Here is a 15,951-nt window from a genome sequence, read left to right on the forward strand (position 1 = left end):
ATTATGCAGCTGAAACATTTGGCTCCATGCACCCTATGTGATTTCTCACATTTCCAGAGACAATTCGCAGTCTCCGTCACTAAGATAGGAGAGAAATCTCAGAGATGAATAAATGGAAATGGAACATAAATTAAAAGCCATATCTATGTAGATAACATGAATTAAATAAGGTTGTGGACTAATATTTGTTTTGCCCTTTATCAGAAATGGCAAACAGTCAATTCACTAAACTGTTGGACGACAACAAACTTAAAGGCCCAAATTATACTGACTGGTTCCATAACCTTATGCTGGTCCTAACGTCCAAGAAATTGGACAATATTGCAAAAAACCTGCTCTGGATCGTTCGAATGACAGGGCTTCTGAGACCAGACGAAGAGAATATCAAGAATGGGAGGAGAAAAATTCTCTTGCCCAATGTTGTATTATAGCCCCTTCGGATAATCCAATAGAGGGACAATTCGATAAGATCAAAGTGTCCAAAGACATATTGGATAGTCTAAAAACTATGTATGAGGAGCAGAACTGTTCTACTTGTCAGAAGGTCTTAAAGTTGTTTATGACTGCACAGATGACCGAGAACCAACTGGTTCATGACCATTGTCTGAAGATGATGGGTTATATTAATGAACTAGAGGCTCTCGGGTCAGGGATAGACCATGACACTAAAATTGATGCTATCCTCAATTCCCTGCCTCCCTCCTTCAATCAGTTTACAATGAACTATAACATGAATAAACTAAATGTTAGCCTTCAGGAACTTAGCAATATGTTGCAAAGGGCTGAAAAACTGATTAAGAAAGATAAGCCGATAGCCATGCTTGTTGAAGGTGGCAAATCAAACAAGAGAAAGCAGAAGACTAAAGGAAAGACTCAGAAGAAAAGTAGCAAAGCTAAGAAGCAGAAGAAGGATAAGGCATCGGATGCCTGTCACTTCTACAAACAAGTCAGCCACTGGAAGAGGAACTGTCATCAATTTCTGGAAACTAAGAAGAAAGGTAATTTCGAATCTTTTATTATAGAGACCAATTTGTTGGTCACTTCTGCTTCCTGGTGTATTGACTCCGGGGCTTCAACTCATGCGTGTAACTCACTACAGGGGTTTAGGATAAGCAGAAGACTGTGTGACGGAGAAGTGACGCTCTATTTGGGAACTTCTGCAACAGTTGCAGCTACAGCCATAGGAACTATAGAATTAGTTTTCAGAGAAGGAATTATTATACTGAAAAATTGTCTTTTCGTACCAAATTTAATAAGAAATGTGATTTCTATATCAAAATTGTGCATGGATAGTTATTCTATCTTATTCAGTCGTGATTACTATTGAACGGAATAACAAATTCCTCGCATACGGAGAACTTGAGAATGGTCTCTATGTTCTCCATCCTTCTCTGGAAACGAACATTGCCGAAACTACGTCGAAAATAATCCCAAAGAAGAGGACCTGTGATACAGTGAATCTCACGTGCATGTGGCATTACCGACTTAACCACATTAATATAGATCGTATCACAAGGTTGGTAAAAGATGGTCCTTTAGATTTTCTAACTGTAAAAGATCTTCCAACTTGTGAACCTTGCCTTCAAGGTAAGATGATGAAAAGGCCATTTAACGGTAAGCCTGAAAGATGTACAGGCACACTTGACCTTATACATATTGATGTATGTGGTCCCCTGAATGTTAGGGCACATAACCAACATGTTTATTTCATAACCTTTACCGATGATTATTCACGGTATGGTTACGTATACCTAATGCTACATAAGTCTGAATCTTTTGAAAAGTTCAAAGAATTCAGACAAGAGGTCGAAAAACGGTTAGAGAGAGAAATTAAGACAACTAGCGCTTCCTGCTACAACACAACTAAACGGTGTGTCAAAAAGGAGGAACCGGACTTTATTGGATATGGTCCGATCACTTCTCGTACACTCAGAGTAACCCACATCCTTTTAGGGTTAAGCATTAGAGACTGCGATATACGTGCTGAACCGGGTTCCAACCAAATCCGTTCCGAAGACTCCCTATCAGCTTTGGACTGATAAGAAACCAAGTGTAAAACACTTGAAGATTTGGGGTTGTCCGGCACATGTTAAAAGAACAGGTGCTGACAAATTGGAATCCAAGACCAGTCGTTGCCTATTTATAGGCTACCCCAAGGGCTCTGTGGATTACTTATCCTATTATCCAAAAGAGCAAAAGGTGTTTTACAGTCGAAATGCCTACTTCCTAGAAGAAGATTACATCATGGATAATCGTCATCAGGAAGTTGTTCGTGATATGGAAAGCCCAGGAGTAGTGGGAGATGTCCCACGAGCTCCAAAAAATAACCAAACTAGGAGATCTACCCGGGTTTCTAGGCCTCCAATTCGTTTCGGCTATGACAAAGAAAGTTACTTGGTGGAAGCCACGACCAGAGAAGAGGATCCCGTGACTTATACGGAAGTTATGTTGGACATAGATTCCTTGAAGTGGGTAGATGCCATGAGAGCTGAGATGGACTCAATGGAGACCAATGGAGTCTGGACTCTGATAGATCCGCCCCCTGGGGTAAAAGCAATTGGTTGCAAATGGATCTATAAGAGGAAGAAGGGCCCCGATGGTAAGGTTGAGACCTACAAGGCTTGTCTTAGGGCGAAGGGGTACACTCAGAAAGAAGGAATCAATTATGAGAAAATGTTTTCGCCCGTGGCCATGCTTAAATCCATTAGGATCCTGCAAGTTGAAGCAGCATACCATGATTACGAGATTTGGCAAATGGATGACAAAACTGCATTCTTGAATGGTAATCTTACTGAAAATATCTATATGCAGCAACCGCAAGGTTTCATAGCTGTAGGTCAGGAACACATGGTATGTAAATTAAACCGATCCATATATGGACTTAAGCAAGCTTCTAGGAGTTGGAACATCCGGTTTGACTCTACCGTCAAACAGTTTAACTTTGAGCAAAATCCGGATGAACCCCATGTCTATAGGAAAAACCAGTGGTGATAAAATTATGTTCTTGGTTCTGTATGTAGATGACATTCTACTCGTTGGGAATGATGTAGGAATGTTGACAACGGTGAAAGTGTGGCTTTCACAGCAATTCTCCATGAAAGATCTTGGAGAAGCCTCCTACATACTCTTCGCCTCTATAAAGATAGATCGAAGAGGATAATAGGATTATCTCAATCTGCTTACATTGACAAAATAGTCGAGATACAGCATGGAGAACTCCAAGAAAGGAAATGTTCCTTTCAGGCATGGAGTCTCTCCAGGGGTATGTCACCCAAGACTCCCAAAGAGATTGAAGGCATTAAAAGAGGTTCCCTATGCTTCAGTCGTAGGGAGCATCATGTATGCCATGTTGTAAACTCGTCCTGACATTTCTCAGGCAGTGAGTGTGGTAAATAGATATCAATCTAACACAGGGCAGGAGCATTAGACCGCTGTGAAAAACATACTAAAATATATCTTCACGATAGGATCGTGTGCTGTTTGCTAGAAAAGTAGCAAACAGGGGTCCACAGCGGATTCCACAACCGAAGCCGAATACATTGCCGCAAGTAAAGCTGCCAAAGAAGCCGTATGGATGAAGAAGTTCATTCAGGAATTGGGAATAGTTCCATCCGACACATCACCCATTCATTGTTGTGTGACAATACAGGAACCATTGCTCAGGCTAAGGAGCCACGAGCCCACACGAGAGGAAGTACCATGTACTGCGGGAAATAATTGGAAGAGGGGACGTCCTAATTCAGAAGGAAGCATCAGCATAAAATGTAGCAGACCCATTGACTAAGCCACTGACACAGAAAGTGTTTGAGAAACACGTGGAAAGCATAGGACTCCGACTTATACCCGATTAGACCTAAGTGCAAGTGGGAGCTGTTAGACAATGTATGCCCTTAGCTCCAATCAGAATGATGTACATTATGACATTTAATGTAAATGAATAAAGTACATATTTGATTCATGTTATTATGGTGTGTTTTGTGTAATACCCTTAAACTGGAAACATATGAGACTCGTGTTAGTTTAGAATCTTCACATCTGTTTGATAGATCTGGGGAGATATATCCTGCCAAGGCTGACACTGATGTGCCGCCAAGTTGGTTGGGGTGGCTTGTCTCAGCTGCCAGGGTGAGACCTGAGGTACATGCAGTGTGGGTTTTCTTGAAACCCTGAACCGGACCAGAATTACAATACTGCCCTGGACCTTGGAGATAGATGGGCAAAACTGGAATGTTACACCTGACCCCTAAACTCGATTATGATACTACACTAGGTGTCGGATTGGGCTGTTTGATATGCCAATCAGTGAGATCCATAGAGGGGGTCAAAACCTGGGTCTGGGTATGTTGGGACAGTCCGAGAATTCATCTGAATGGGTGATCATAGTGACAGTCGGCCCCTTTGTCAGACAAAGTGAATGATCGAGGGTGCACTCTCTCTTATGGAAACCTAAACTACCAGCAGTTGATTTCAACCATTGAAATTTGTTTTGCAAAATATATTTATATATATATATATATATATATATATATATATATATATTATGGTTTCAAAATGTTTGCAAAAGGTTTTAATTCCCGGGATCCATGTGAGTAGAGAATGCAGCACTGTACATTGCAACCGAGGGAGAGGTCATCTCTTGTCGGGCAGTGTTTGATCATTTTGGGCTGAGAGGTTAAGTGTAAGACCATTGAGGGTAATTCCTGATGAGCTAATCTTGCATCCACTCACAGTCCTTGGGTTTTATAAGGTGGCTTGACCCAATGACCATTTAGTGTAAATGTTGGGCCCATTAAGAGCCCATGGTGATGGACTCAGGGGTTCACTGTTTCCTACAGTGAATTCGGTCAGGCCTTGTAACAGAAGTTGGGTTGAACCCATGTGGCTGATGTGTAGATCAATGCTTGGTTCCCACGCCATACAAGGATAGCCAACTAGGCAACAGTTAGGAGGTTAAGTGAGCACATAGACTTAATGAGCCTAAAGCCCAATTCGAACTGGCTTAATAAGATTAATTAATTAGGGGCGGTTGGCGGTTCTGGGATTTAGATCAATAGATAGGATAAGAGATTATCCCTATCCACTCAGAGAGTCCAGATCCAAATAAAGATTTGGATTAGGAAACTCCTAATTTGATTAGGAAGGCTTATCTTTATCTGCAGATAAGATAAAGGATTATTCTTATCTCTTAAAGAGAGTCCAGATCCAAATACAAGATTTGGATTAGGAAACTCCTAATGGGATTAGGAGATGCTCTCTTTAAAGGCTATAAATAGAGGAGCAGGGCAAACCTCCAAGAGACAATACTCAGTTCGCAGATTACACCAAGAGAAGAATCTGCAATTCTACTCCTGTCTTCTACTCTTTACTGCGCTTGCCGCCCCTGTCAGTTCGATCTCAACCTGTGGGAGTGATCAAGAAAGGTTCTTGATATTGCCTTTTAGTAGAAAAGGCAACCTGAAGTCGTCCTCACCAGCCCTCCATCATATTCTTGTTGAAGAATTCGGTTCTTGCTGAAGAACCGTCCTGCTGATTCTATTTCACCTCACACCGTGTCATCTTCGGTGGAAGCAGTCTTTGGTTTTCTCCTTGGGTGTGAACACCTTCATTGTGGGTTTATTATTACTCCGTATCAGGTATATCCCTCTACTCCCTTTTGCTTTCAGATCTGATCCAGTTTGGTTTCAAGATTGATCCTTGAAAATGCAATTTTCTAAAATAGGGAATGTGATTCCCACATGGGAGAAAGAGAAACTTTTGAAATTTCGCCCAACCTTCTTGCAGGGTTCGGCCATCCATATGATGGATCTCTCATCCCTTCAATTACCACCATTGAATCCCTTTCTAAGATTAAATTCTGCGTGTTCAGTTCTCTTGCTCTTCTAATCCCTTCTATCACCGCCATTACTTCTGCCCTCAAAGAATCACCACCACCAAGTAGCCCTGAAAACATTGCAACTGCATTACTTCTCTCATCCCTATAACCCCCCCCCCCCCACACACACACACCTGACTACCCTGAGTTCCCCAAACTACTGCCATTAAAGTTCCCCTTTATGAAGCCTTCTTGTGGGGGTACCCACTCCATGACCCTTAGGGACTTCATTTTTATTTTTTTTTTATCAATAACAGTAGATTCATTAATTAAGAATAAAATTACAGAGGAGAGGAGCTAAAATATCTTAACTCCACAAAACAGTCAAGTCCTTCCATTAGGGACCCTTAGCTTTGGTTCCCAAGAAGAGAGAAGATATTCACTTGAGACTATAGACCAATCAGCTTGGTGAATAGTTTGTACAAGATTATTGCAAAAATGTTGTCTCTAAGGATTAGACAGGTGCTCCCTTCTATAAAGCTCACAATTAATGAGCCTTTGTGAGGGGAAGGCAGATAATTGATCAGATTCTTATAGCTAATGAGAATGTGGAGGATCTTAAGAAATCAAGAAAAACGGGGTTGGTTTACAAATTAGATCTTGAAAAAGCTTATGACTTGGTAGATTGGTCCTTCTTGTTGGAGGTGATGGTAAGTTTTGGGTTTGGAGATAGATGGTGCAAATGGGTGTTGGGGTGTGTTAGGACCTGCCACTACTCTTTTCTAGTTAATGGGATAGTGGTGAATTTTTTTCCAGCTATGAAAGGTATAAGACAAGGAGACCCCCTTTCTCCTTTCCTATTTACTTTGATTGCAGAGGTCCTGGGGAGTTTGATCTCTAGAGCAGATGCTAGGAATTTAAGAAGAGGGTGGAGAGTACAGGGTAGGCAAGGAGGAAGTTATATAGTGGGAGTCAATTTGGAGGAAAGGGAGATACTTGAAGATGCAGACATTATGGAGTGTGTAGTGTCTAACTAGCCTTTGAATTACCTAGGTCTGCCTCTAGGAGACGATCCCCAAAAAGGAAGTTTTTGGGATCCAATACTGGAGAGAGTTGAGAGGAGACTCGCTTCTTGGAAGAAGAATTACTTATCTCTTGGAGGAAGAATCACCCTAATTAGGTCTATGCTTGCTAACTTGCCTGTTTATTATCTATTTATCTGTCGATTTTTAAGATTCCAACAGTGGTGGCTAGCAAGTTGGAAAAGCTAATGAGAGAATTTCTGTGGGAACCGGGGGAGGAGAAAAAGGACCATAGCATTGGGTGGGAGGTAGTGAGTAGAGGTAAGATATTTGCTGGTCTTGCCATTTGGAATATCAAGAAGAGGAACTTGGCTCTCTTAGGGAAGTGGTTGTGGAGGTTCCCCATTGAGAAAGAGAAGTTGTGTGCTAGGATTGTAGCTAGTATTCGTGGGATTGCGGACAATGGATGGGACTCTAGGATTCTGGCTAGGAGTACAAGAGCTTCACCTTGGAAAGCAATTCAAGCTGTCCTGCCTCTGTTCTCTCCCTGGATCAAGTATGATTTACATTCAGGTAACATCATCAAATTTTGGGAATGGGTTTGGATTGGAGATTCCCCTTTGAAAGACCAATTTCCAACTTGATTTGCTATATCTAATTTTAAAAATGAACCTATCTCCACTTTCCTTGTACCTTCTAACTCGAATTCTGGGTTTGGGTGGAACTTGGGTTTGAGAAGAGCCATTAGGGACACAGAATTGGACAGTACTTTAACTCTCTTGGGCATACTTGATGGGATTTTTTTAGACCCCACACAATTAGTAGAATTTGGACCCCATCTCCCTCTAGTTCCTTCACTTGTGCCTCCTTTTTTAAGACACTCAACCAGTTGACCTTTCTAGCTTGTCTTTCCCTGTAAAGGAAGTCTGGTGTTAGTCTATCCCTCCTAAGGTTGGGAGTTTTTGTTGGGAAGAGTTTCTGGAAAGAATCAACACATGTGATTAGATTCAAAGAAAGAGACCCAATAGAAGTTTATCCCCTCATTGGTGTGTTCTCTATAAGGCTGATGGTGAGTCCGGTTACCACTTATTAATTTCCTGCCAATTTGCAAAAAGTATTTGGGAATGCTTTACTTCTTTGTTTGGGTGCAGTTGGAATCCCCCTCTGAATATGCAAAGCCTATTTACTTCTCCTTCATCATTCAACTGATCAATGAAAAGAGGAAAGGTTATGTGGAGATGTGTTAGAGCTGTTGTATGCTGGTCTATTTGGGAGGAAAGAAACTCAAGAATATTTTAGGCTGAAATCATTGGATCTGTTCACAGACTTCTCAGTGGATGATCTGCTACGAAACTGGAAGGAAATTGCAAAATCAGTCCCACCTAAGATGAGTTCAAGTCCATCACGGAATCCTCCCCCTCATGGCTTCATCAAACTGAGTTTCGACGGTAGCACTTTGGGAAACCCAGGGCCTTCTGGCATTGGGGGAGTTCTAAGGAATGAACAAAGGAATATAATAGCCATGTTTTCTGCTCCTATTGGAGTGGGAAACTCCCTTAGGGATGAGGTAATGGTGGTCAGAAGGGGTAAAAAGAGCAAGGGACCTGAATATCAATAAACTGGTCATAGAAGGTGATTCTGAGGTGGTAGTGGGCTGGTAAAAGAAAAGACAAGATTGGGCTCTGGAACTACAACAATGAGAAGAGAAAGTTTTAAGTGGTTGACTAAGGACATTGATATAAAATGTATTTGGGTAAAGAGAAGTGCCAACTCCCTCACCAATGGTTTAGCTAGGCAAGGGGTGCATAGGGATTCTATTTTCTGGGCTCATCTGTAACTGGTTATTCTCTCCTTGGTTGTTTATTCTGATCCTTTGGGGAGCTAAGATATTTTATCTCCCCTCCTTTGTATTTTAATCTCTTATATTAATTGTTTCCTGTCATTGGTCAAAAAAAACTAAACAATTAAGGCAGCAGAACAAGCAAAAGGTTTTCCCTGTGAAGAGGGGTAGAATGTTTGGGCTAGAAACCATTTTGTTTTTATCTTGTTTTAACTCTCCATCATCTTCTTTCTTCACCATATAATAATAAAACCCCTGATCAGTTGCTAAATGAGAAAAAAAAAGAAAGTGATAGGGAGGTGTTCATTTTGCTGTCTTGTGAGTGTTGCTGGGGGAAACAAATGCATGCATAAACAAAGCGGCAGAGAGCAGACCAAGAGGATATGTTTCTGGTAAGAATGGTCCCTGTATATATGTCAACTCAGAACATTTTAGAAGCCCCAACCAAACTCCTTTTTATTTCCCTTTCCTCATTTGCTTATGCAGAACACATGGCTAAACTATTGTTTTTTGATAAATTGGGAGATGAGTCGTCGTCGTCGTCGTCGTCGTCATTAACCACATGGCATATGGGATCAGCTACATGAATCCTGTTTCACCATTCCATTCTGTTCAGCAGCATAACCATTGTTAAATTTTGAGCATTTAAATCATTTTTCACCACTTCAACCCATGTCTGTTTTGGTCTGTCCCCAGCTATTCTAGCCCCTTAAACTGGTATTAGATCATTTCTTCTTACAGGTGCTGAAGGTGGTCTTATCCACACATGACAAAACCATCTTAGTCCACTTTCCCTCATTTTATCACCTATTGGAGGTACTCCTAGGTCCTTTCGGATGAATCCATTTCTAATTCTGTCCTTCCAAGTTTTCCCACTCATCCATCTCAACAACTGCATTTGTGCCACACTCATTTTTTGGGCATGTTTCTTGACTGCTGCACACTCTGTTCCATACAGCATTTATTTCACTTTGGGAAATGGATAGCACCTTATTTTACTGCATTTGATTCTACACAGATAGCATTTTCCCAAGACAATACCTAAAATATGACAATAAATACTAAACTCTTCAAGATTAAATTTTGAATTTGAATAAAGCTTTTACCAACTCCAAGTCCCAGACTCTCAATTAAAACCCCCCCTTTATCATCAACAGTAATCAGCTTGCATGAATTTCAGAAATGAGAGACAGAGATCACTCCAAATGGTTTGAAGATGATGAAACAGTCTTGTTTAAACATCCTCATTTTTTTACAACATCTTGATGAAGAAATTGAATTTTATGATTATTTGCAATTTGATATAATTGGAATTATTTTTTAAGATAAAATAAAAATTTTATTAAAAGAAAAAGAATTATATCAAACCAAGAGGGTGATAAGAAATCACCACACAGCTTCTACAACAAGGCCACAAAGACTTCAAAAACAACAACCAGGAATGAATCCAGAATTTTCCAAGATAAAATCAGAGACAAATAAAAGCTAAACCAGAGCAACACCCTCAACCCATAGCTTTAACACTGCACAAATTGGAATTATAACCACCTTTTCCCTGTTATAACCATCTTTTCCCTGAATTAGAGCATTCTGTTGGGAGGTATTTCATTTCCAAGCTCCCTTTACCATCTTTTCCCTGAATTGGGCTCTTTCTTATGAAAAAACCTTGCATGGTTACACCTACTAATCTCCTATTTAGTATCCACTAATGATTGGGAACACTTTCTTGCCCAATGTGGAGCTATGTGGACACCTCCCCAGAAAATGACACCTTGTTCTGACCTACTTCTTCTCTCCAAGAAGGAAAAGGGGGAATATTCTATGGACATATACACGAGCAGCAATTCTTTGGACCATTTGGGAAGAATAGAACAGCAGGATAGTTTTCAGATAAAGCACAACTACGGGGTGCATAATGACTGCGTAATAAAAATCAGAATCATTCACTGGATAAAGATTCTCTCCCAATAGCACCCTTTAAGACTGGTTCACAGTGGCATCCAATGTGGCCACCCCTACCATAGATAATACTAAAATTAAATTTCGATGGCAACACATGAAGGGATGAGAAATCCATCATATGGATGACCGAACCCTGCAGGAAGGTTGGGCGAAATTTCAAAAATTTCTCTCTCCCATGTGGAAATCGCATTCCCTATTTTAGAAAACTGCATTTTCAATTATCAGTCTTGAAACCAAACCGGACCAGATCTGAAACCAAAAGGTAGGAGAAGGATATACCTGATACGGAGTAACAGTAACTCCCAACGAAAGTGTTCACACCCAAGGAGAAAACCAAAGACTGCTCCCACTAAAGATGACACAGAGTGAGGTGGAGCAGAATCAGCAAGATGGCTCTTCAGCAAGAACCAAATTCTTCAACAAGAATGTGATGGAGGGCTGGTGAGCACGACTTCAAATTACCTTTTCTACCAAAAGGTAATATCAAGAACCTTTCTTGATCACTCCCACTGGTGGAAATCGAACTGACAAGGGCGGCAAGAGCAGTAAAGAGCAGAAGACAGGAGCAATCAAACTACAGATTCTTCTCTCTATGTAATCTGCGAACTGAGTAGTGTCTCTTGGAGGTTCGCCCCGCTCCTCTATTTATAGCCTTTAAAGAGAGCATCTCCTAATCCCATTAGGAGTTTCCTAATCCAAATCATGTATTTGGATCTGGACTCTCTTTAAGAGATAAGGATAATCCCTTATCTTAACTACAGATAAAGATCAGCATTCCTAATCAAATTAAGAGTTTCCTAATCCAAATCTTTATTTAGATCTGGACTCTCTGAGTGGATAGGGATAATCCCTTATCCTATCTGCTGATCTAAATCCCAAAACCGCCCCTAATTAATTAATCTTATTAAGCCAGTTCGAATTGGGCTTTAGGCCCATTAAGTCTATGTGCTCACTTAACCTCCTAATTGTTGCCCAATTGGCTATCATTGTATGGCGTTGGACCCAAACATTGATCTACACATCAACCACATGGGTTCAGCCCAGCTTCTGTTACAAGGCCTGGCCGAATTCAATGTAGGAAACAGTGAACCCCTGAGTCCATCACCATGGGCTCTTAATGGGCCCAACATTTACACTAAATGGTCCTTGGGTCAAGCCACCTTATAAAAACCCAAAGACTGTGGGCAGATGCAAGATTAGCCCATCAGGAATTACCCTCAATGGCCTTATACTTAACCTCTAAGCCCATAATGATCAAACATTGCCCGACAAGAAGGGACCTCTCCCTCGGCTGCAAGGTATAGTGTTGCACTCTCTAGTCACATGGATCCCGGGAATTAAAACCTTTTACAAACATTTTGAAACCATAATATATGTATGTATATCTCTATATAAATATATTTTGCAAAACAAATTTTCACGGTTGAAATCGACTACTGGTAGTTTAGGTTTCCATCAGAGAGAGTGCATCCTCAATCATTCACTTTGTCCGACAAAGGGGTTGATCCTGTCACTATGATCACCCATTCAGATGAATTCTCGAACTGTCCCAACATACCCAGGTTTTGACTCCCTCTATGGATCTCACTGATTGGCATATCAAAGACAGCCCAATCCGACACCTAGTGTAGTATCATAATCGAGTCTAGGGGTCAGGTGTAACATTCCATTTTTGCCCATCTATCTCCAAGGTCCAGGGCAATACTGGAATTTTGGTCCGGTTCAGGGTTTCAAGAAAACCCACACTGCATGTACCTCAAGTCTCACCCTGGCAGCTGAGACAAGCCACCCAACCAACTTGGCGGCACATCAGTGTCAGCCTTGACAGGATATATCTCCCCAGATCTATCCAACAGATGTGAAGATTCTAAACTAACACGAGTCTCGTATGTTTCCAGTTTAAGGGTATTACACAAAAACACACCATAATAACATGAATCAAATATGTACTTTATTCATTTACATTAAATGTCATAATGTACATCATTCTAATTGGAGCTAAGGGCATACACTGTCTAACAGCACATTGGAAACCCAGGGTAGTCAGGAGTAGGCGGTGCCATCAAAAATCATGCAAACATTCTAGTTAGTTACTCAGGTCCAATAGAAAAAAACTTAATCAAAGCAGAACTCTTTGCTGTACTACAAGGCTTATGGCTGCCAAGATCAATGGCTTACAGAAATCTGTTTGTAAGAGATTCAAAGGCAATTGTCGGTTGGCTGAAAAGATGAGTTAACAGGACCTTGACATATATGACATCAGATCAGAAAGATTATGTTTCCAACCAATATTGTGGAAGCTAATTTTGCTTGGGTGACACAATAAGCAAATACACTGGCCGATGCACTAGCCAGAGAAGGAATTCATGAACAATTGCTGAATTGGGGGAAGGGGGGCATTGATGTAGGACCAGCTTAATTCTAGTCCTTAGAGAATGTTGAATGGTTCTCTTTGATCAGAAATTGATGGTTGTTGATGGCTGTAATGGCTTCTTGAAGGAATAAGAAAAAAAAATAGGGAGAGAAAGAAGAGAGAAAATACCCAGAATCACTCATGGGGTGCCTAGAATCTAGGGTATCAAATCACTCACCATAGTAAGCATAAGCTGAACAAAACTCAATAAACTTCATTGCTCTTTGTGTAAAACGTCCATACATATTTATAGACTCTAAACTAATATTAATCCTAGGAGTCAAAGTGTTAGACTCATAATAGTCCTAGGAGTCAAACTGTTAGACTCAATAATTCTACGACTCAAACTAAGCTGTCATATCCTATTTCATAAGACTCAATAACTCTAATCCTACTTATACAATGACTCTGAAATTTTAAACATAAATAAACTATAAATAGACAATCAAACCCTATTATTGGACACTACAGAAAAATTTTTGATAAATACCCTACAGAAAAGTTTTGATAAATACCCCACAGAAATATATAAAATTTCACAAAATTCCAATTTTGACTCTTCAGTTCCTGCATCAGGCATCCCCTCGATTTTTTTTTTTTTTGAGAAATGGTTAATTTCATTAAAGTAAATAAGAAAAAAAATAAGGCTGCTGAGGGAGAGATTTCCCCAACAGCTGGATACAAGGGGAGAAAAGCCAACAGGCTAAACATTACACAGTAAACTCATTTTCCCACAAAATAGCACCCCAATGATCCACAAAGTGCTTAAAGTGAAAACCCCTGAAGAGATCACCAATTGAAACCCACTTAAGCAGAATTTTTTTCAACAATTGCACACACTTTCCCTGAGGGAGCAACTTGATCTTCAAACAAGTGGTTGTTCCGCTCCTTCCAAATGCACCAGAAAACCACCATAGGAGAGACATTCCACAAGGCTTTAGCCCTTTTGAGGAAAGCCTGCCCATGCCAAGAAGACAAAAGGGGGCATCCTCTCATTTGAAAGGTATTACTGGTACCTAGGGGCATGTAAGGACATCTGGGGGAAACAGCAGCATCAGCATACAGAAGAACCTTCTTGCATTTAGACATTACTTTCAGGTACAAAAAGAGAGGTAGGACCTTGTGGAGATGCACTAGAGCAGCACTAATTTGCACTGTGTGGGAGGAAAGAAATGCAAGAATTTTTTAAGAGAAGGAACAAAGTACAAAAGCCTTTGTTGAATTATAACATTGAGAATAGCTCATTAGGCAAAAAGTTCGAAGCTGTTTTCGGATTCCAAGATTGAAGATTTCTTCAGAGCTTGGGATATCACTGCTGCATCCTCAACTACAAAACAAAGATCTATTGAGGTGTGGTCTCCTCCAATAAATGGTTGGAAGAAACTGAATTTTGATGGGAGCTGTTTGGGTAGCCCAGGCCCCTCAGGTATTGGGGGAGTCATTAGGGATGAAGAGGGGAACATAATTGCTTTATACTCCGGCCCTGTGGAACAGGGTGATGTGACAAGATCAGAGTTTTTGGCTGCAGTTTTTGGGGTTGAGAAGGCAAAAGAATTGGGTATTAGTAGGCTGATTATTGAGGGAGATTCTAAAACTGTGGTTAAGTGGCTGGTTAAAGGGGAGGGGGTGGCATGGCATTTGAGAAATGAGTTCAGAAAATTCAAATGGCTGCCACAGGACATGTTAATCCGAGTGAAATAGGTGAGGAGAGCTGCTAATAGCTTGGCAGATGGCTTAGCCAAGCAAGGGGTACATAGAACACATGTTTTGGGCTAAAATGTAGTACTGATTGGGAACAGCTTCTATAGCTGGTTCCTTTCACAACTTGTTGTAATCATGTTTCTCTCATAATTAATGATTTATTTTCTGTGTTGCTGATTAAAAAAAATTATACATTACTTCATTCTTCATCAGTAAAATTTTCACGGTTCTAGATCATAAAAACTATATATATAAACATCTTTAGGTCACATGTAATACAAGAAATGGCCAGCCTAATCTGGCTGTAATTAGGGGATTTAGTTTTATGTAGCCTGTCTATGGGTAATTTAAATTCAAATTACTGCTCGGGCCTCTAGAGAAGAACAAGGTAGCATTTTCATGGTTTTTTTTCTTCCTTCTTTCTTTCTTTCTTTCTTAAGAAATGGCCAGCCTAATCTGGCTGTAATTAGGGGATTTAGTTTTATGTAGCCTTCTATGGGTAATTTAAATTCAAATTACTGCTTGGGCCTCTAGAGAAGGACAAGGTAGCATTTTCATGCTTTTTTTTTTTCTTTCTTTCTTTTACGAGGTAACATTTTCAAGGTTTATTCTCTTCTTGTAAAGGACCTTTTTCTAATTTCTTTCAAGATTTTTGGGACTTTCTCACATAGACCAAAGGGAGGGATGCACATATGTGGATTAGATACCTAATGCCCTTTTATATGCTTTCCCCGAGTTGGAAACAGACTCTGTATGTGCAGGGTAAGGCTGTGTACATTTGTCCCTCCCCAGACCCCACATTGGTGGGAGACTCATGCAGTGGGCCACCCTGCCCACTACCAACCAACAATGGTAAATGTAGTCCTTATTGATACACTGATATCTCTATTTAAAGCCTTACTATCCTTCTTGATCAACATTCTTTTATCATTAACAAATTCTAAATTTCTAATTGTAATTGATCAAAAAAAAACAAATTCTAATTGTTGAATAAAGAAAGCTAATAGACACAAAAATGTCTGCTGTATATTTGTTGTCATTCCTCATGGCAGCATTTGAATACTAAACAACACAAAAAAAAAAAAAGAAAATCATCTAAAGTAGGGAGAGAACAAAAAAAATGTGATCAAATTGCACTTACCAGCACCCCACCCAGTTCTGATGCCACATGCTTCCTGGAAATTCCCTATGAACTGCAAGA

General features: G+C 40.3%; 1 protein-coding gene across 3 annotated transcripts in view; it reads right to left on the minus strand.

Annotated features, from left to right (window-relative positions):
• Positions 1-15,951, minus strand: part of LOC104610270 (uncharacterized) — a 57,948-nt gene that overhangs the window by 30,245 nt on the left and 11,752 nt on the right. For all 3 annotated transcript variants that reach the window (XM_010276810.3, XM_010276811.3, XM_019199922.2), the window contains exon 3: positions 15,892-15,943. In XM_010276810.3, coding sequence (XP_010275112.1) covers positions 15,892-15,943 — 52 coding nt within the window. The remainder of the gene's footprint in view (positions 1-15,891; positions 15,944-15,951) is intronic.

Source organism: Nelumbo nucifera, chromosome 1 (assembly GCF_055504915.1).
Source record: "Nelumbo nucifera cultivar China Antique chromosome 1, China Antique-T2T, whole genome shotgun sequence".
In the NCBI taxonomy this organism is placed as follows: domain Eukaryota; kingdom Viridiplantae; phylum Streptophyta; class Magnoliopsida; order Proteales; family Nelumbonaceae; genus Nelumbo; species Nelumbo nucifera.